The 18,615-nt window shown below is 46.1% G+C and overlaps 1 protein-coding gene across 1 annotated transcript in view; it reads left to right on the top strand.

Moving 5' to 3' along the window:
* The first annotated feature begins 15,796 nt into the window (after positions 1 to 15,796).
* Positions 15,797 to 18,615, top strand: part of PDLIM1 (PDZ and LIM domain 1) — a 39,627-nt gene continuing 36,808 nt past the window's right edge. The window contains exon 1 of the mRNA XM_065922957.1: positions 15,797 to 16,038. Coding sequence (XP_065779029.1) covers positions 15,943 to 16,038 — 96 coding nt within the window. The 5' untranslated portion in view covers positions 15,797 to 15,942. The remainder of the gene's footprint in view (positions 16,039 to 18,615) is intronic.

The following is an 18,615-nucleotide window of genomic DNA, read 5'->3' as shown; positions in this document are numbered from 1 at the left end:
CTGGGAGCAGGGTCAGGTCAGAGAGAGAATAATAAACAATGGAGTCCCTTTCCAGGACCCCGCAAAGAATAATCAATCTACTATATTCGTTCAAGGAAAACATCTCTTGATCCTGTTCCTCTCCAGCTACTGCCTCATTTCGCTCATTCCCTTTACAGCAAAAAGTCTCAAAAGAGTTGTTTCTACTTGGTATCTCCAATTCCTCCCCTCTCATTCCCCCTTGAGCCCACTCCAATCAGGATTTTGCCCCCACATGCCAACAAAACCCTTTCATCAGGACCTTCAATGACCTTAAGTGCATTACACCGTGCAGTTAATTTTTAAATCTAAATCTCTAGAACTTCCCTGGTGGTCCAGTGGCTAAAACTCTGAGCTCCCAGTGCAGGGGCCGTGGGTTCAATCCTTGGTCAGGGAACTAGATTTCGCAAGCTGCAGGTAAGAGCCGGAATGCTGCAAGCAAGATCCTGCATACTGCAAAGAAGATCTGGAGTAGCCAAATTAAAAAAAAAACAAACAAAAAAACCAGCTCCTTCATCTTGTCAGCAGCATTGGACACACCTGATCACACTTTCCGAAATGTTTTCTTCCCTTGGCTTCCTGGACTCCACCCCCTCTTGCTTTTCCTCTTCCCTCACTGGCTGTTCTCTCTCAGTTGCCTCTGGTAGTTCCTCCTCATTTCCCAGGCTAGCAGCTGGTAGTTGGCATTCCCAGGCCCAATCCTTGGATGTTGCCCCCCTTCCTACTTCCCCAGTGTCCTCATCCACTCTCGTGTCTTTAAAAAATCCTCTATATGCTCATCTCTTGCCTGGGGCTCTCCCATGGCCTGATTCCTATCCACCCCTCCACTGAAATACTGCATGGGTGTTGGAAACTTAAGTATGTCCCCAAAGTGGCCTCTCCCACAGGCTCCCCCATTTCAGTTAATGGAAATTCCATCCTTGTTGCTGCTGTTCAGGCCAAAACACTTGAGTCATGCTTGACACCCCTCCTGTATCTCACTTCCTATCCATCAGCAAATGCTTTAAAATACAGCCAGAATCCAAATACTACTTGCAGACTCCTCTGCATACACCCTGGGTCCTAGCCAATAATCATCTCTCGCCTGGATTATTACAACAACCCACTTAACTGCTCCCCTGCTCCTGCTCTTGTCACCTCTTCCATCTGTTTCAACACAGCAAGCATTGTTGAAAACAAAAGACAGATCATCTTAATCCTCCTTGCAAAGCCCTTAGGACCTTCCCTCTTCCTTCTCAGTTGAGTTCAGCTTAGTCCCTCAGTCGTGTCTGACTCTTTGTGACCCCACGGATTGTAGCATGCCAGGCCTCCCTGTCCTTCACCAACTCCTGGCTTTTACCCAAACTCATGTCCATGGAGTCGGTGATGCCATCCAACCATCTCATCATCTGTTGACCCCTTCTCCTCCCACCTTCAATCTTTCCCAGCATCAGGGTCTTTTCCAATGAGTCAGTTCTTCACATCAGGTGGCCAAAGTATTGGAGTTTCAGCTTCAGTATCAGTCCTTCCAATGAATATTCAGAACTGATTTCCTTTAGGATGGACTGGTTGGATCTCCTAGCTGAGAGGGACTCTCAAGGGACTCTCAAGAGTCTTCTCCAACACCACAGTTCAAAAGCATCAATTCTTCAGTGCTCAGCTTTCTTTATAGTCCAACTCTCACATCCATACATGACTACTGGAAAAACCATAGCTTTGACTAGACAGACCTTTGTTGGCAAAATAATGTCTCTGCTTTTTAATATGCTATCTAGGTTGGTCATAACTTTTCTTCCAAGTGGTTCCTTCAAGTGGTTCTCAAATGCCCGTCAGGCTCTCTGTTATTTCTCTGACCTCATCTCCTACTCCTCCCCTCACTCACTCAGCTCCAGCCCTACTGGCCTCCCTGCCAATGAAGGTGCCAGGCTTGTTCCCATCTTTGAACTTACTATTTCCTCCACCTGAAATGCTCTTCCCCCAAATAGCTACATGGGTTGCTCACTCACCTAGCTCAGGTCTTGACTCAAGAACTTTCCTGAAGTCTTGTTACCGAAGGCAAGTTCATGGAGTTTGGGAGCAGAGAAAGGTTTACTGTAGGGCCCTGGATAAGGGAATGGCTACCCACTCCAGTACTCTGGCCTGGAGAATTCCAGGGACAGAGGAAATTGGCAGGCTAACAGTCCATGGGGCTGCAAAAGAGTTGGACATGACTGAGCAACTTTCACTTTCAAAAAGGAGAACATATGGGTCTTGCTCAAAAAAACCGAAACTCCCTGAAGGGTTTCAGCAAGGTGAGAGCCAAGTGTCCCAGGGAACATGGTCAACTTGTGCATAGTTCTCTGATTGGTTGATGGTGACCAATCCATAGGCAACAGAAGGCCAGTGGCTACGGGCTCCTGATCATCAAGCAGCTAATTTCCTCCATTTGGTGGTGGTTTTAGCATCTGAAAAACATGAGATACTATTATCTAGGTACTTCAGAGAAGAGCTAAAGCAGAGGATGTGCGGCATAGGGTCCTGCTGTTTAGTCTTCCCTCATCACTTGGTATTTGCAACCTTGCTTTATTTTTCTCCACAGAGCATAACGCCATCTATCCTGCTATTTTTTTTTCCTTAGAAAACATTTTATTTGGAATTAAGTTCAAAGTTCCAAGAATTAGAACAGTACAAAGAACATCCGTATAGCTGTTACCCAAATTCACTTATTGCTAATATTTTATCCCATTTAGTTTATTTGCATTCTCTTTGTCTCTCTCTTTCACACACACAATCACAAAAACACAACTTTTTCTTCTGAACTATTTGAGAATAGGTTATATACATGTGGCTCTTTATCCCTAAATAATTCAGCATATATTTCCTAAAGATAGTGATATTCTCTTTCACAACCATACAGTTATCAGCCAGTAAATGTAACACTGTTACAAGGCTTTTCTCCCATCTGTATCCATGTTTCTCTCCAGTACAAGGTCAAGTCTACTATCAGATACATAGCTACTCTCCTTTAATCTGAAGCATATCCAAAACCTTTGTCTATTATGACATTACCATTTTTGAAGAATATAGTCCATCTGTAACTGAGCAGGACCCTATGGGTTCTTCCCAGATCAGACCCTTCTCCGACATCTTCTGCTGCAGCTCCTCTCTGAAGTACCCAGCTAATAGGATCTCAAGCATTTGTTTCCTGAGTTTTTCAGATGCTAAAACCACCACCAAATGGAAGAAATTGGGCTTCCCTTGTGGCTCAGTTGGTAAAAAATCTGATGTGGGAGACCCGGGTTTGATCCCTGGGTTGGGAAAATCCCCTGGAGGAGGAAAAGGCTTCTCACTCCAGTATTCTGACCTGGAGAATTGCATGGGCTGTAGTATCCATGGGGTAGAAAAGAATTGGACACAACTGAGCAACTTTTCACTCACTCACTCAATGGAAGAAATTAACTGCCTGATGACAATGAGCACGAAGCCCTCACCTACTGGCACCTAAGAACTGATTAATGTTAACCACCTGTTAACATTCAACCAATCAGAGAATTGTGCACGAGCTGATCACGTACCTTGTGACCACCCCTCCCTCACCTGGTCTTTAAAACTGTTTTGCTGTAACCCTTCAGGCAGTTTGGGCTTTGAGGGGCATCAGTCACTTGTCTCCTTGCATGGCCCTGCAATAAACCTTTCTCTGCTCCAAACTCCAACATAACATTTTGGTGGTTTGGCCTCACTGCACACAGGAAACTTGTGTTTGGTAACAACATGGCAAACTTCAACACCACCTTGCCAGAAGATCAAAAATAGCATCAGAAACTATGCCAAAGTCTTTGTGTGGATCACAACAAACTGGAAAATTCTTCAAAAGATGGGGATAGCAGACCACCTGACCTGCCTCCTGACAAATCTGTATTCAGGTTAAGAAGCAACAGTTAGAACTGGACACAGACCAACACACTGCTCCCAAATAGGAAAAGGAGTACGACAAGGCTGTATATTGCCACCTTGCTTATTTAACTTATATGCAGAGTACATCATGAGAAATGCTGGACTGAATGAAGCACAAGCTGGAATCAAGATTTCCAGGAGAAATATCAATAACCTCAGATATGCAGATGACACCACACTTACGGCAGAAAGTGAAGAACTATAAGAGCTTCTTGATGAAAATGAAAGAGGAGAGTGAAAAACTTGGCTTAAAACTCAACATGCAGAAAACTAAGATCATGGCATGTGGTCACATCACTTCATGGCAAATAGATGGGGAAACAGTGGAAACAGTGACAGACTTTATTTTGGGGGGCTCCAAAATCACTGCAGATGGTGACTGCAGCCATGAAATTAAAAGATGCTTGCTCCTTGGAAGGAAAGTTATGACCAATTTAGACAGCATATTAAAAAGCAGAGACATTACTTTGCCAACAAAGGTCTGTCTAGTCAAGGCTATGGTTTTTCCAGTCATCATGCATGGATGTGATACTGTACATTTCTTTATAGAAAGCTGAGCACCAAAGAATCAATGCTTTTGAACTGTGGTGTTGGAGAAGAGTCTTGAGAGTCCCTCCCAGCTAGGAGATCCAACCAGTCCATCCTAAAGGGAATCAGTCCTGAATATTCATTGGAAGGACTGATGTTGATGCTGAAACTCCAATACTTTGACCACCTGATGCGAAGAATTGACTCATTGGAAAAGACCCTGATGCTGGGAAAGATTGAAGGTGGGAGGAGAAGGGGACGACAGAGGATGAGATGGCTGGATGGTATCACTGACTCAATGGACATGAGTTTGAGTAAACTCCAGGAGTTGGTGATGGACAGGGAGGCCTGGCGTGCTGCAGTCCATGGGGTCACAAAGAGTCAGACACAACTGAGCAACTGAACTGTGAGGGGCCAAAGAATAATTTGTGACTAAAACATAACATCCTGAGAAGGACACTGCATTGCTATGTAACATTCCAGCCAAGAAAGCATAACCTGAACCAAATCACAAAGAAACATCAGACAATCCTCTACTAAACAAAAGGGGTTGGGAGAGGTGTCACTAAAAACAAGTCCTGGGGCTTCCCTGGTGGTCCAGTAGCTAAGATTCTGTGCTCGCAATGCAGGCCACCGGGGTTTGATCCCTGATCAGGGAACTAGATCCTGCATGCTGCAATGAAGATGCAGCACAACCAAATAAATAAATACTTTAAAAAAAACAAACGAAGTCTTGCTTGGTCATTATGTATTGATTTCCCTCTCTCTCTCTTTTTTCTTTGCATCTGACAAGCAATCTGTGGGGAGATACTTTAGGATCATACAAACATCCTCTTCCTCATCAAACCCTGGATTTTGCATCAATGATGATTCTTGCCAGAGTTAATTTTGACAATGATATTGCAAAAAGGTGGTTTTCAAACTCCTGTACTGCCTCTCCTTTTCCTAGTTGGCATTCATACTTTAGATGATCTCCTTATGAGTCCACCTCCTTGAGGTCCACATCAGGGAACTCCTGCCCCCTCCTCCAATTCTGATAGGGGTCAGGCTTCCAGCCCACCTACCTCTAGTGCCCCACCTGGGTGGCTGGAAACCCTACCACCTTATCCTTCCAGCCCTGTCCTAAATCCTCTGTTACCAAAAGTGAGTCCCGCCAGTACTACAGGAAGCATGGCTACCTATCAGCCTCCTAATACCAAACTCTGTGCCTTAAGGGAAGTGCCGACTGCTGACAGAGGAACAGAGTCTATGTCCTTTTTCCTATGGCTGACCCAGCTACTTGCAAAGAGAAATCTGGACATTTTCCCAAGGACCCCAGTTAGTTCTTGGGGGAATTCACTAAGCTGACAATGTTCTATGGACTTACTTGGGGGCAATCACTACCTTTCTACCTGTTGCACCTCTAAAGAGAAAAGCCGGTCCTTGGTGCAGCCCAGGCATATGCTGATGAACTCGCAGCCCTGAATCAAGGATATATAATCTACCTTGGGTGGGGGGTGGGGAGTGCAATCCCCAACCAGGATCCCCGCTGTCCTACCACTAGCAGTCCCCTACTGGGACTACCAACAGAGACGTAGGGTGCTTGAACACAAGATCCCACATGCTGCAATGAAGACTGAAGATATCATGTTGTGCCACAACTAAGACCCGGTGCAGCCCAATAAATAAATAAAATAATAAAATAAAAATACCTTCTTACTACACCATCTCATCTAAGCTGAGGGCATTGAATACTCCAGGGTTCTACTATTTTGAATATAACAATAGGCTCTTATCACTGTGTACTGTGTTCATAACTTGTCCCTTCCACAGATCTGTTAAAGTCTTCGGTTCCCAGACATCTTACTGTACCTTCAGGATATGTCTGCACATGAGGCACTCCCCAGAATGAGGGCCCAAACACAAGGGCACCCCAGGGAAAATCTGACCCATATGTAAATGCTTCTCCTTATATCCACACTGTGTGGCACAAGGGAGCCTGTATATTAGGACATTGAATCCCATTCACAGTCACAACACATAATAATACTCAATACCATCCCAGGAGGGCCATCAGATAAATATTAGCAGGGATATGACTGGCAGGGGGATTGGCAGCTCCATGAGGAGGCTTTGTCTACCATGAGGTAACCCTAGAAAATATAACCAACACTTTAGAGAGCCTAATCCTGACCGCTGGAAATGACCTAAATAGATTTTCAACTTCTTTAAACTCACTGGCCAATGTGGTTGTAGACAACAGATTGGCCTTGGATTACTTCCGAGAGAAGCAGGGTGGGGTTTGTGTGGTTAAAAACAAAACCTGCTGTACCTATGTTAATAATCTGGACCAGATGGAGATGGGCATCAAAAAGATTTATGAGCAAGCATCATGGTTAAACAGATACAACCAGGGGTCAGACCCTAGTATCATCTGGTCCACTAGTAAGGAAGTCCTCTCTCCCTAGCCTTCCTCGGTTCCTACCCCTCCTGGACTCAGTCATGATCTTTCTTCTCTTCCTCCTCTTTGGACCATGCCTCTTTAATCCCTTGGTAAATTTCCTGTCTTCTGGCTTACAAGAGTTCCATGTTAAAATGGTGGCCATGCAAGGATTCCAATGCATACTGCACTCTAACTTAAAACAAGAAGCTGTCCCACCCCAAGACCCCTACACCAGGCATCCAGAGACTTTTACTCCCTGATAGGCAGGATCAATGCCCAGCCCAGAAGCAGCTATAGAAGATGGACCACCAACCTTCTGCTTCCCATAAGAATATGGGAGTAAAAGTCTCTGAGCAGAAAATGAGACAGGAGGGAAAGGGGCAGGACATCAACACTAGATAATGAAGAAGAGGCACAGCTGTTTAGATAAAGACCAGCTGGAACCAGTTGAAACCAAGGTGGCCTTGAGAATAGTCTGGTCATTGACCTAGAGTTCATTATACCTTCAATGAGACACTAAAACTACTCCCCCTTACACCATGACAGTCCTGAAGAGGACCAAAAACAGCCAAGTAGCCAAGTGGTCCAATTCCTGGAAAACCCCCACCCTACTCTGAAATAGCAAGACTATTCCTCCCACTCAGCCTATGAAACTATCAATACTTAACCTATAAAAACCTACGACCCCATGCCACAGGACTGCATTCACGTTTTGAGAGGGTTCCACATTCGGCCTATGGAATGTGTCTCTCCCTAAATCAACTTGCTTTCCCTTTATTATGGCTGCTCTTGACTTCTTCCCTGCTTGAGAAGCCAAGAATCCTCACTTTGCAGTCTATCCTAAGGACTCCTGCAGGTCCTAGGATGTGACATTTCCCTCTCCTGCAAATGCATCCACCACTTATTCAGGCACTTCCAAACTTTCTGCATAAAAACCTATTCCAGGTTCCTCTTGTACCTATCCTGTTGCAGCCCTAGAATTTTCTTGAGAAGTCCTGGTTCCTTTTATGGTATTTAAAAAACAAGGTTAGGAAAGCAAGTGTACTCATTGCTCTGGAGCATCTTTGCTCTTAGACCCTTTGGGCAGGAAAACACGCATACAAATAACAGACATACACACACATTTAAATACATACCCACCCACAAAACACACCATAGAGTTTACTTATTTATCTTATTGTTTATCTCTTACACTAAAATGTAAGCTTCATGAAGGAGAAAATTTGTTTTGCTTTCTTATTTGGTAATGGGGTATAGCTGACTGACAAACAATGTTGCGATAATTTTAGGTGGCCAGTGAAGGGATTCAGCCATACATATATGTGTATCCATTTCCCCCCAAACTCCCCTCCCATCCCAGCTGCCACATAACATTGAGCAGAGTTCCATGTGCTATACAGTAGGACCTTGTTGGTTATCCATTTTAAATATAGCAGTGTATACATATCCATCTCAAACAGAGGAGAAAATTTTTGTCTGTTTTGTTTGCTGTTGACTTCTTAGTGCACAGAATAGTGTGCAGCGAATGGGAAGTAGTCAATAGACAACTGTTGATCAAACCAGAAGAAAGAAACAACCCCCAAAGGTTAAATAATTTGCCGAATCCTCACAGCTGACCAATGACACAGCCCTCTTTTTATCATGCTTCCAAGACCCAATATAGGAAGTAGTATCTGGCAGGATAGCAGATATCTTCATGGTCATTTTCCCATCTTAATTTTTTTTTTACCTTTTTGTTTGTAATTATTTCATTGAAGTATAGCTGATTTAAAATGTTGTTAGTTTCAGGTGTATAGCAGAGTGATTCAGTTTATATATATATATATATATGTATATATAATTTTTTTCATATTCTTTTCCATTATTTCTGACCTCTTTTAACTCCAGACATCTGTAATTTGTATCCTGTCTTACTACCCTCTGGGATTCATAAACTCAGGTGATCAGTGGGTAGGAGCTGAAGGCTCCTAGGTGACTAGTGACTAGTCCTGGGAACAGGACTAGTGACTAGTGACTAGTCCTGGGAACAGGACTAGTGACTAGTGACTAGTCCTGGGAACAGGAGAAGACCTCAGCCCAGTGGTGATGGCTGAGACCTCTCCTCAGCCTGGAATGTGGTCTGATGCAGGAAGTGGGCACCAGGTGGTCGTACCTAGAGTCAGTTATCATTTAGAGGGGACCCAGTGGCAGCCTTGATGCTACCCAAGCAATGACCACATGGAAGTAGAGCTTCAGAGAGATAGGAGAGAAGAGAGACCCAGAGGGGGTAGGTGGAGACCCAGCAGAGAGGAAGCCACCCGCCAGGAGCCCTGGTGTCACGGAAACTGGCCCTGACACTCCATCTGTCCTCAAAGTCTATAAATAGTTGGTTTCAGTATCAGCCATGGCCAGACCAGACCAGCAGCACGGGCAAACCCTGAGAGGAAATGGATTTGGGGGAGGATGTCCCACACACAGAGAGAATGGGTAGGATGAGGAATTAGATGAGATGGAGGGAAAGCCTTTGCCTGTCTCCACTGCATATCACGGCAGGTCACTGGCATTCAGCCCACCCCACAGAACTTTCCATGCTGCCGATCATTTAGTAATGTCATTTAACCAGATCATCCCTCACCCTTCCTACTATTTTGTTCTGTTTCTGCTGCTTAGTATAGCCTCTCTGCCTCTTTATTTGTTCATACTTTTAAAGCTTATCTCAATTTCTACTTCCTCCAAGGAAGAAGTCCAAAATGCCATCCCACTAAAGACTTTTAATCAAGTTGCTAAAACATGGGCTGGGGGTGACCCTGTTAGTGAAGAAGGAAGACCTGTGCCTTGGGCCCTCTGTGAGTTGGGAACATGAGGAGTCTTCTGGGACCCTAAGAATCCCCGAGTAACCTCCTGTCCCTCCCTTTTCTGTTACAAAGTCCCCTGAACACTATAGCTCCTCCTCTGCCTCCCCAGCCCAGACTGTTCTCTGTTACTTGGTTGCTGAGTGATTTTAGGGAAGTCTCTTAACCTCTCTGTGCCTATTGCAGACTGAATCCTCTGGTTCCAGAGACAGAGTGTCTAGGCAGGATGTTTATTAAGAAGGGCCCTTGGGCTCTATGCCTAGTGGAGGGTGTGACAGGAAGCTGGAATGGGCAGAGGGAGAAGCTGAGCTCCAGGGAGCTCTGGAGCCAAGCCATAAGGACCCATCAGTGAGGTCCCATTTTGGGACAAATGGCTGTTTATTCCCACTAAGATCAGTCACTGAACCCAGGCAGCCTGGGGACAGGCATGCTCCTGGGGAGTGGCAGTCCCCATGGGGGTTAAAAGCTAAAGGGTGTCTATTTCCCAGGAGCTGGAAAATTAAGTCCTTCCATGAAGAGAGAACTGGGCAATGCAGCAGTGCCTCATCTTTCTCCTATAATAAGGGCATCACGACACTTCACTGGGCTCTTCTCTGGATAAATACAACCATATATGTAAGTTCCTAGCACACATTCAGACTTTGTTTAGTAATGAAGACCAAGTTATTTTCTGAGTATTGGACTAGCATCTGCTGGGTAACTCTGACCCCAAGCTGCCTTTTGTCTTTTGGGGAGGTGACCAAGAGGAGGGTCCAAGTGCACTAAGACTCAAATTTAGACTTCTGAAGTTTTTCCTCATGAGGTTACATAAAAGTTCATTGAAATATAATAACAGTAATGAAATATGTTAATCACCCAACTTCAAATTCAGGTCTTAGCAGATAAATTATATTTTTTTAGCAACCCATTATCTTGTAAACAACACTACTATATGACATTATCTTTTTGTCTTAACTTCTCCAATACAGAGGTTTAATAGGAGCCACCTTATCTATGATGCTGTTTTGGAATTTCTTCTTCTTTTAAAAAAATAATTAATTAGTTTATTTTGCTGTGCTGGATTTTAATTACCATGTTCGGGGCTTTCTCTAGTTGTAGTTATCAGGGACTACTGTTTCTTGGGATAGATGGGTTTCTCTTTCTGTGGTTTCTCTTGTTTTGGAGAAGGGACTCTCAGGCGTGTGGGCTCAGCAGTTGCAGCTCATTGGTTTAGTTGCCTTGCCACATGTGAGCTCTTTCCAGGCCAGGGATCAAACCCATGTTCCCCTGCAGTGGCAGGTGCATTCTTAACCACTGGGCTACCAGGGAAGCCCTCTTCTTTGAACATTCAGGAATGCTTGAGAAATGGTAGTAGTCCGGCCTCTTTGATGATTTGAAGATTTTTGTGCCACATGTCCAGGGAGCCAGGAGGCAGGTAGACAAAATAGCTGCTTGTCTGCTAGGCACACGGCAGGCCTTAGATGCCCCAGCTCATCTGCCCACCCCTTTATCAGCCAGGAGAGGACTTGAGCCAGTTCCGGTGTCCAGGTGTTCTTAGGGCCCCACGCTCCCCGCTCCCTGGAAAAAGCTCTTTGCCGACAGGAATCCCAGAGGCGCCCAATCCCTAACGGCCACTTCAGGATTCCACCTCCCCACCCCCACCCCCAGACTGAACGAAAAAACCGGAGAAAGGAAAGAATTGGGAGCTGAATTTCCTGCCCAGTCCCTGGCGCAGCGGAGGGCAACTCCCCCGGGTCGGCGGTACCGGAGGGGCGCATGGATCCCACTACACTGTACTGAGTACAGGACGCCGACCCTGGGAGTGAGGTCGCGAGTTGGGGGGCCAGACAAGCGGGATAGGACCGGCGGGAAAAGACGTCTTTGTTTTGCGAACTTCTGAGCTTGGGTTTCAGTGTTTCAGTTCTTTTCAGCGAGGGAAGAAAAAAGTTGCCCTGATGTCTTTAGATCAGGGTGCCCCGGGGCAGTTGCACTGGTCTGGGGCTGGGGGTGCAGCTCCGCGCCACGGCCCCGCCCCAGGCGGCTAGATAAGAGCTTCCGGCTCTCTAGTCTCCGGACAGAGCCGCCTCAGATCCCAGCGTAGGCTTGGAATCGGGGAGTCACTTACGCCCCCTCTTGAGTTCCAGAGGAGGGGTCATGGCCACGATCTCCAGGAATGGGGAGCTCTGCAGTCCCCTGGGCTAGTCCAGGACTTGTCCTGGAAATTAAATAAGACCGTCTGTAACGCCAAGCTCAGCCCTAGTCTCACAAGACCGTCACAGACAAACATAAATAAATAAATACATTAAAAAATAATTAAGTTAATTAAAAAAAGGAATGAGGCTGCTATTCCGGGAAGCACTGGTTCTGAATGACCCTGGCAATTGCACCCTGGGTGTGGGAGCAGACAGCTCTGCAGAAGCCAAAAGGGGGCGGGCCTGTCGGCTGGGGAACCCACCAGCAGACGCCACCCGCCCTGTCCTGACCACTTGTAAACGGAACAGTTGGAAAGGCCCACTATTCCCTGACTTCCTAGATCACTGCTCCTCCGTCCTTTTCCTGTCCTCCTTGCTTCCATTTCTTCAGCATCCTCTCTACCCTACCTGCACCCCTCATGCACAGGTATTTTGATGTAGGCTGTTTAGGTCAAAAAACTTCCATGGAATTCATTAGAATTATAATAAACAAGGTAACTGAAGTTCAGAGAGGTTAAGACCTTTCAACTAGTACTCTGGAGGAGTCAAGGGTCTGAGGGAACTGTAGAGTTTGAATTAATAAGTAATGGTTTTAAGATAAAACAAGGTTGCTTGTCTTTGGGGGTCAGAGTTGTCAATCCATCACTGGGCATTTTCTGAATAGAGGTTGTGTGCCCAACTCAGAGCTAGTTCACAGGAGCAGGGGTAAGGAGATAAAAAAGATAGAAGATGAGGGCCCTCCACCCCACCCCCAGAGAAAGATTAGTATTTAGTCTCCATCCAAGGAGCTGAGGCTATTTAATTGATTTTTATTTTGAAAACTTTACATCATTGTTAGAAGAAATTATTGGATTGGCTAAAAAGTTCGTTCGGGTTTTTCTCTAATACCATACAGAAAATCCTGAACGAACTTTTTGGCCAACCCAATATTTAAAAATTTTTTTCTCCAATTGCATCTCTCAAAGTTTTTGTACTGTCTCCTAATTTTTGGCAGTAGGTAAACATAATTTTTATTTTTTATCTATAAACTCTATAATATTGTTTACAAATAATACTTGGTTTAGAAATAATTTTGTTTCATTCTTTTTTATATAATCTTGAAAACACATTTCCATGCCTTCTCATAGACTTCATGATTATCATTTTTAGGCCGTGTACTACTCCCTCACATGGCCATACCATATTTAGCCACTTTTCTGTTGCTGCTTAACTCCAGTTTTTTTTTTTTTTGTCATTATAAATAATGCAGCTATAAATATCTTTGTACATATAGCTTTTTCTTCTTCTTTTAAATTATATCTTGGAATCAGTGCCCAGAAAGGGGATGACCTGGTCAGAGTGTTGACTGTTTTTAGCTCTTACTGTGTAGAGCCAGACTACAACTGACAATGTTTAAAAACTAAATGATGTAACCTATGTACTAGCGCCCTATAGCCGAAAAGAATACTGTATAGAATAGGAACTGTTGGCACCCACGGTGTATCAGGTCCCAGCAGATGTATACGTCCCCAGCAGGACACCTAGGGATAAATGAGAGGCAGTTCCCACCTTTGGGAGTACAGGAGCTGTGGCTCTTCAACCTTTTTCTCTTCCTAGGACACAAAATATTCAAAACTGCTCCCCATCTTAGGGCAGACCCAGAATTTGGTGAGTCTCCCAAATTCTGCAGGGACTTGAAACACAAGCATGTTTTTAAATCAGGAGAATCTTAATCAAAGATGGTATAATTTTATCTAATAACAATGTATGAGATACAAAAATTTAAATATATTTGTGTAAGATATGAGATTAATAAAAGTTGTAAATATTAATTTATTATACTTAAATTATTAATAACATCATTCAAGATGCTCCCATTTTTATTTTTTGTGCACTTGATAAAATATTCTCAGAGAAATGTTAGTATGTCTCACAATGATTATATGTTTTTTCTTCTCCTTTATATTTCTTCTGATTTTTGCTTTATGTATCTTTGTTTCTTTGTTGTTAGGTGTCTAGTGGTTTATAATATCTATATTCTTTGGGAATTGTACTTTTTATTATTAAAAATATTCCTCTTTGTAAAAAAAAGAGAGATAATTTTTGGCTTTAATGGAGCAGGTAGCTGGCTCCTGGTGGTAACACCATTCTTTTTTTCTTACATTCAAGAATATCAGGATGGGGAGTGGGTAGAAGGGATAAATTAGGAGTTGGGGATTAATAGATACACACCGCTTTATATAAAACAGATAAACAACAAAGACCTACTGTATAGCACAGGGAACTATGTTCATTATTTTGTTATAACTTCAAAAGGGATCTGAAAAGGAACATATGTCTGAATCACTTTGCTACTTACCTGAAACTAACACATTGTAAATCAACTATACTCAATTAAAAAGAATATCAGGATGCAAAATGAGAGGGATGGATAGATGACATAAATCCATTTTATTTCTAAATTCAAGCAAACCATTCCCAAACCAGTCACTTGTCCTGTGACACAACTGGACAAGTAAGACGATCCCTATATGTGTAAATCTCTGCACAGGGCATCTGGGTAGGTAGGCCAGTATCACGAGGAGACAGAACACTGGGGCTCAGGTGGCAGTATGAATTGGAGCCAAGAAAACTATGAAGAACCTGAGATTCAAAGGTCAGAACGTTGGCCAATGTATTGCCTTCATTAAATACTACCTACGAGGCACTATTCTTAGGCTCTGGGATACAGCAGTGAGCCAAACAGATAAAAACCCCTATCCCTGGGGAACTAAACATTAGGGGTGGGGGCCGGGTACAAATTAGTGAAATACTGATTTTGTCAGATGATGATAAGCATAATAGGAAAATAAAAGCAGAGGAAGGTGACTCGGGGTTCTAGAGAGGAAGTTTTAAATAGGTCTCTCGGAGATGACCGGACCGACACCATGACATCGGAACAAAGGGCGAGCCTTAGGATGTCTGGAGCAAAGCATTCCAGGAGCCCTGATGCAGGGCCTTGAGGCTGGAGCGACAGACAGGCCGTGTGGGCTGAGAGCGGCACAAGGGGATGAGATCAGAGAGGGAGCTGGGGCCATTCCGTGGGTGGCCCTACAAGCATCTTAGGCATTCCGCTTCACTCAAGAGAAAGTGGACAAGGAGACGTGGCGCGATCTGGCGTGGCGAATGTACTCCAGGGCGAGGGGGGCAGAGCCCACTGAGGAGGATAGCGGCGCGCTGGGAACCCAGGTGTTTGGACTCTACCCGGTTACCTCTACACGCAGCTGGTCTGCCTCAGACTTGAGATCTGAATTGTTGGGAAGGTCAGAACCTACGGCGAATCCAGCCTGGAGGAGAGGTTTCTAGGAAGGTTTTCAAGTTCCCTTACAGACTCAGGCGACGGTCTCAGTAGCACTAAAAGAGTTCCAGTGTGGGGCTCTTTAGCAAGGGGAGCCTACGCGACTGTCCAGTTACACCACTGTCAGCTGCGTGGCTTCGGGCAAGTCTTCTAATCTCAGGCCGACCCAGCTAATTTATCTGTAAAATGGAGCTATAAATGCCCTGACTGCTTCACATTTTCTAGCGAGATCACTGGACAGCATCTTTAAAACATCACTATCGTTTACAAGAAAGCAAATGTGAAAATGGATCTGACCTCAAAGGGGCGACTTTGCAAAGCACTTTCAAACTGGTTTTCAAGCGTAGACTCCTCCGCGGTCGCCGGAACCTGCCCGCCTCTCACCTAGCGCCCGCGGTGGGGCTGGGAGCTCGGCCGGGCTGCGCCCGGGGCGGGGCTGTTTAGATCCCTAGACCCTGAGCTGACCCCCGGCTTTCGCGACCAGACTCTCTGCCCGGGCAGCGTGCGGGCGCGCGGAGCTGGGGGCTGCTGCGGGCCGCGGGCGGGAGGACGGGAGGGGCGGGCGGCAGCGACGCGGCCTGGGCGGAGCCGCCCCCGCCCTCCTCCCGCCCAGCTCCCGCCTGCGGCAGGCTCCACTAGCCCGCGCCGCGCGCTCTTTCTCCGACAGCTGCCAGGGAGCCCAGCTCGCCGCTCCGCGTCCTGCCCTGTCTGTCCCCTCGGGTCGCCACCCGCAGTCGCCGCGCCATGACCACCCAGCAAATAGTCCTGCAGGGCCCGGGACCCTGGGGCTTCCGCCTCGTGGGGGGCAAGGACTTCGAGCAGCCTCTCGCCATTTCCCGGGTAAGGGGAGCCCTGGGACCCGCGGGGAGCGGAGCCACCCCGGGCTGGGGAGTGGTGTGCCCTGGAGGGGACCTGGGGCGGCCGGAGCCCCGTGGGCGGGGTCGGAGACGGTGGTTTCCGGAGCCCGGGACGGAGCCGGGATCTCCGGGCGCGTCCAGGTGCGCCAGGTGCGCGGAGCGCTTTCCGCACGTCTCGGGCCCGCCGCCCTTGCCAGACGCCCAGCTCGCAGGCGAGCCAGGAGCTGCGGAGCATCCACTTACCGCGTCCGCAGGACTGCGGGGGGCAGTTTTCGTTCTTTCGCCCCGGCGTGGCGGCCGTGTGGACACGCTTTGTCAGCGGGCGAGGGGCTCAGGGTACCCGCAGATCCCGCTCGCTGAGAGATAGCACTCCCCTGTTCTAACCACACCGTAAAGCGGCCGAAAGCCGTTTGGAAATAGCAGGAACCACCTGGAAACTGAGGTGGAGTGTGTGGGAGTTTTACTAGGCGAGGGTGGGGGGTGGTGGGGGACTGCCCGCGGGGGACGAGTGAAATTAACAGCAGTCGAAGTCTTAACTCATTGGACTTCATTCATGGCCAGGTTTTACCTCTCTAATGTCTTTTGGAGAAATGGCGGGATTTTGGAAACAAACCAACCCGAATAAACCCTCTTGGATATTCCACTCCTTCGCGGGAGATGGCTGTGACATATTTCGCCTGGCATTTCGGGATTATCAACCGATCGGCCATAAACAGGGAGGGGTGCGATGAGGTTTCTACCTTATGTGTATGTCCGGGGGTAGTGGTGCTTGAAAAATTCTAAGAGAGCCCTCATCTATTTGGAAGGGCCCCGGTTCAACTGGAGACGATCAGATCCATCATCCCCAAATAAAGTGGAAACCCGAGGGAGATCCAGACTTAGCGTTTGGAAGCCCAGGCTTTGGTCATCTAGTCTGGGCTAAAGGCAAGCTTGATGTCCCGATGAGAGGTGCCACATTCAATGTGCCACCTGGAAGTTGGCCCGGAAATTTTTTGGATTGAATTTAAAAGGGGAGCCAAAAACATTCTAGTATCACTCTTTGCTAGGCCTCTCATTCCATTCTTGGGGTCATCTGCTTGCTGAAGGTGACCCTAGACCTGCCTTTCCAGTCATCTGAACATTCTTCTTTTTTAGAGGGGGAGGTTGGGGAGGGAGGGAAAGACCTACAGGTCCTTTTAACTTAAGTCCCTGCTTCCAGCCCTGGAAAGAATATGGGAGGTAGAGGAGAAAAAGAATCAGGGCCTCCTCTTGGTCTTCTGTCCAGCCATAGTCCTACCTACATTTCCTTCCAGGTGGGCCTAGTGAACTGATTAACCATCCCACTCCCAGAAGGGACAGGTGCTTCAGTTCTTAGGCGCTGTCTCCTCCCTATCTGCCACCTCTTGTCCCCAGGGGGCCACTTTGAGTATTCCCAGGTACATGCTGTCTTCCCAGGCACCAGCCAGATTCCTCAAGTGCAGAAACTGCCTTTCCCAAATCTGGACCCCTATGCCCAAGCTTGGCACCGAGCTGAACCTGGCTGTGCCCAGTAAATCTTTGCAGGCTTAGTAATAAATGCTTATCCAGGGAAGAGACATTTAGACTCGCTTACCTCATAGTCCATTTGTCCCCACTCTTTGTGTCTATAATTAACCTGTCAGCCCTCTCAGCTTCTGAATTTATGTATCACATGAAACCTTTTCTTTAGAATTGGAGAATACAACTCCTGTTAAGAATGGGAGACAGAGCAGGAGAATAGAGTAGCGATGATTAAAACAAACAAGAAAACCAAAAAACTTAAAAAACTCTTGGGGGAGGGGAAGAGAGATTTTACTGGTCATCTATTGAAAGGGCAGTTACTGCCTATCATTTTAGCTGTTTTGAAAAGGCTTAATGCAAGTGGCACTGTGCAGGAATGATGGTATGGGATGGTATGGGGTGGAAAACCATAGTACTGTGAATTCATTAGTCTGTACCCTTATATGTTTATTTTTTTATTAGCACAAGTGTCATGAGCATGTCCCATATTCTAGAAACTATGCAAAGCCCTAGAGTTCCAGAAATAAGACACAGCTCCACTCTCAAGATGTTTGTGGTTTAGTGAGGAAAGCTAATCTTTATAACACCCTGGGCTGTCCTTTGATTGAAAAGTGAAGGTTATTCAGAGGAGGTGACATCCTCTTGATGACAAGTATTTACCTGTTTATTCACCTCATTATTTCCACATGGAAAAAACATGGGCCTCTGAACTTCCTGAGCATGGGAAAGTCATTGTCATAAAGGGTCCCCAGTGGGGGAAATCTGGTGTAGGTTTGATTTTTGCTTCTTACTTGAGCTGTACCTGGAGGGAGTCTCCTGTCTGAGGCTGTCTTTTTTTTCTTTTTTTTAAAATATCCACAATGGGGATAACTCTGGCCACTGGCTGTGGGTTAAGGTATGTGAGATTGCTCTGTAAACAGTGAACAGTGTTGAGGTGTGAGTGTCCACAAAGTTTTACACACCTTCTGGTTGGTAGGTGTGTTACATTTATCATCGGGGCAGATACAGTTTGCTATGGTTTTGTATATGCAGACTTTGAGTC

The sequence above is a fragment of the Muntiacus reevesi genome, chromosome 2 (genome assembly GCF_963930625.1).
Source record: "Muntiacus reevesi chromosome 2, mMunRee1.1, whole genome shotgun sequence".
Classification (NCBI taxonomy): domain Eukaryota; kingdom Metazoa; phylum Chordata; class Mammalia; order Artiodactyla; family Cervidae; genus Muntiacus; species Muntiacus reevesi.
This window is presented reverse-complemented; position numbering and strand designations above follow the sequence as displayed.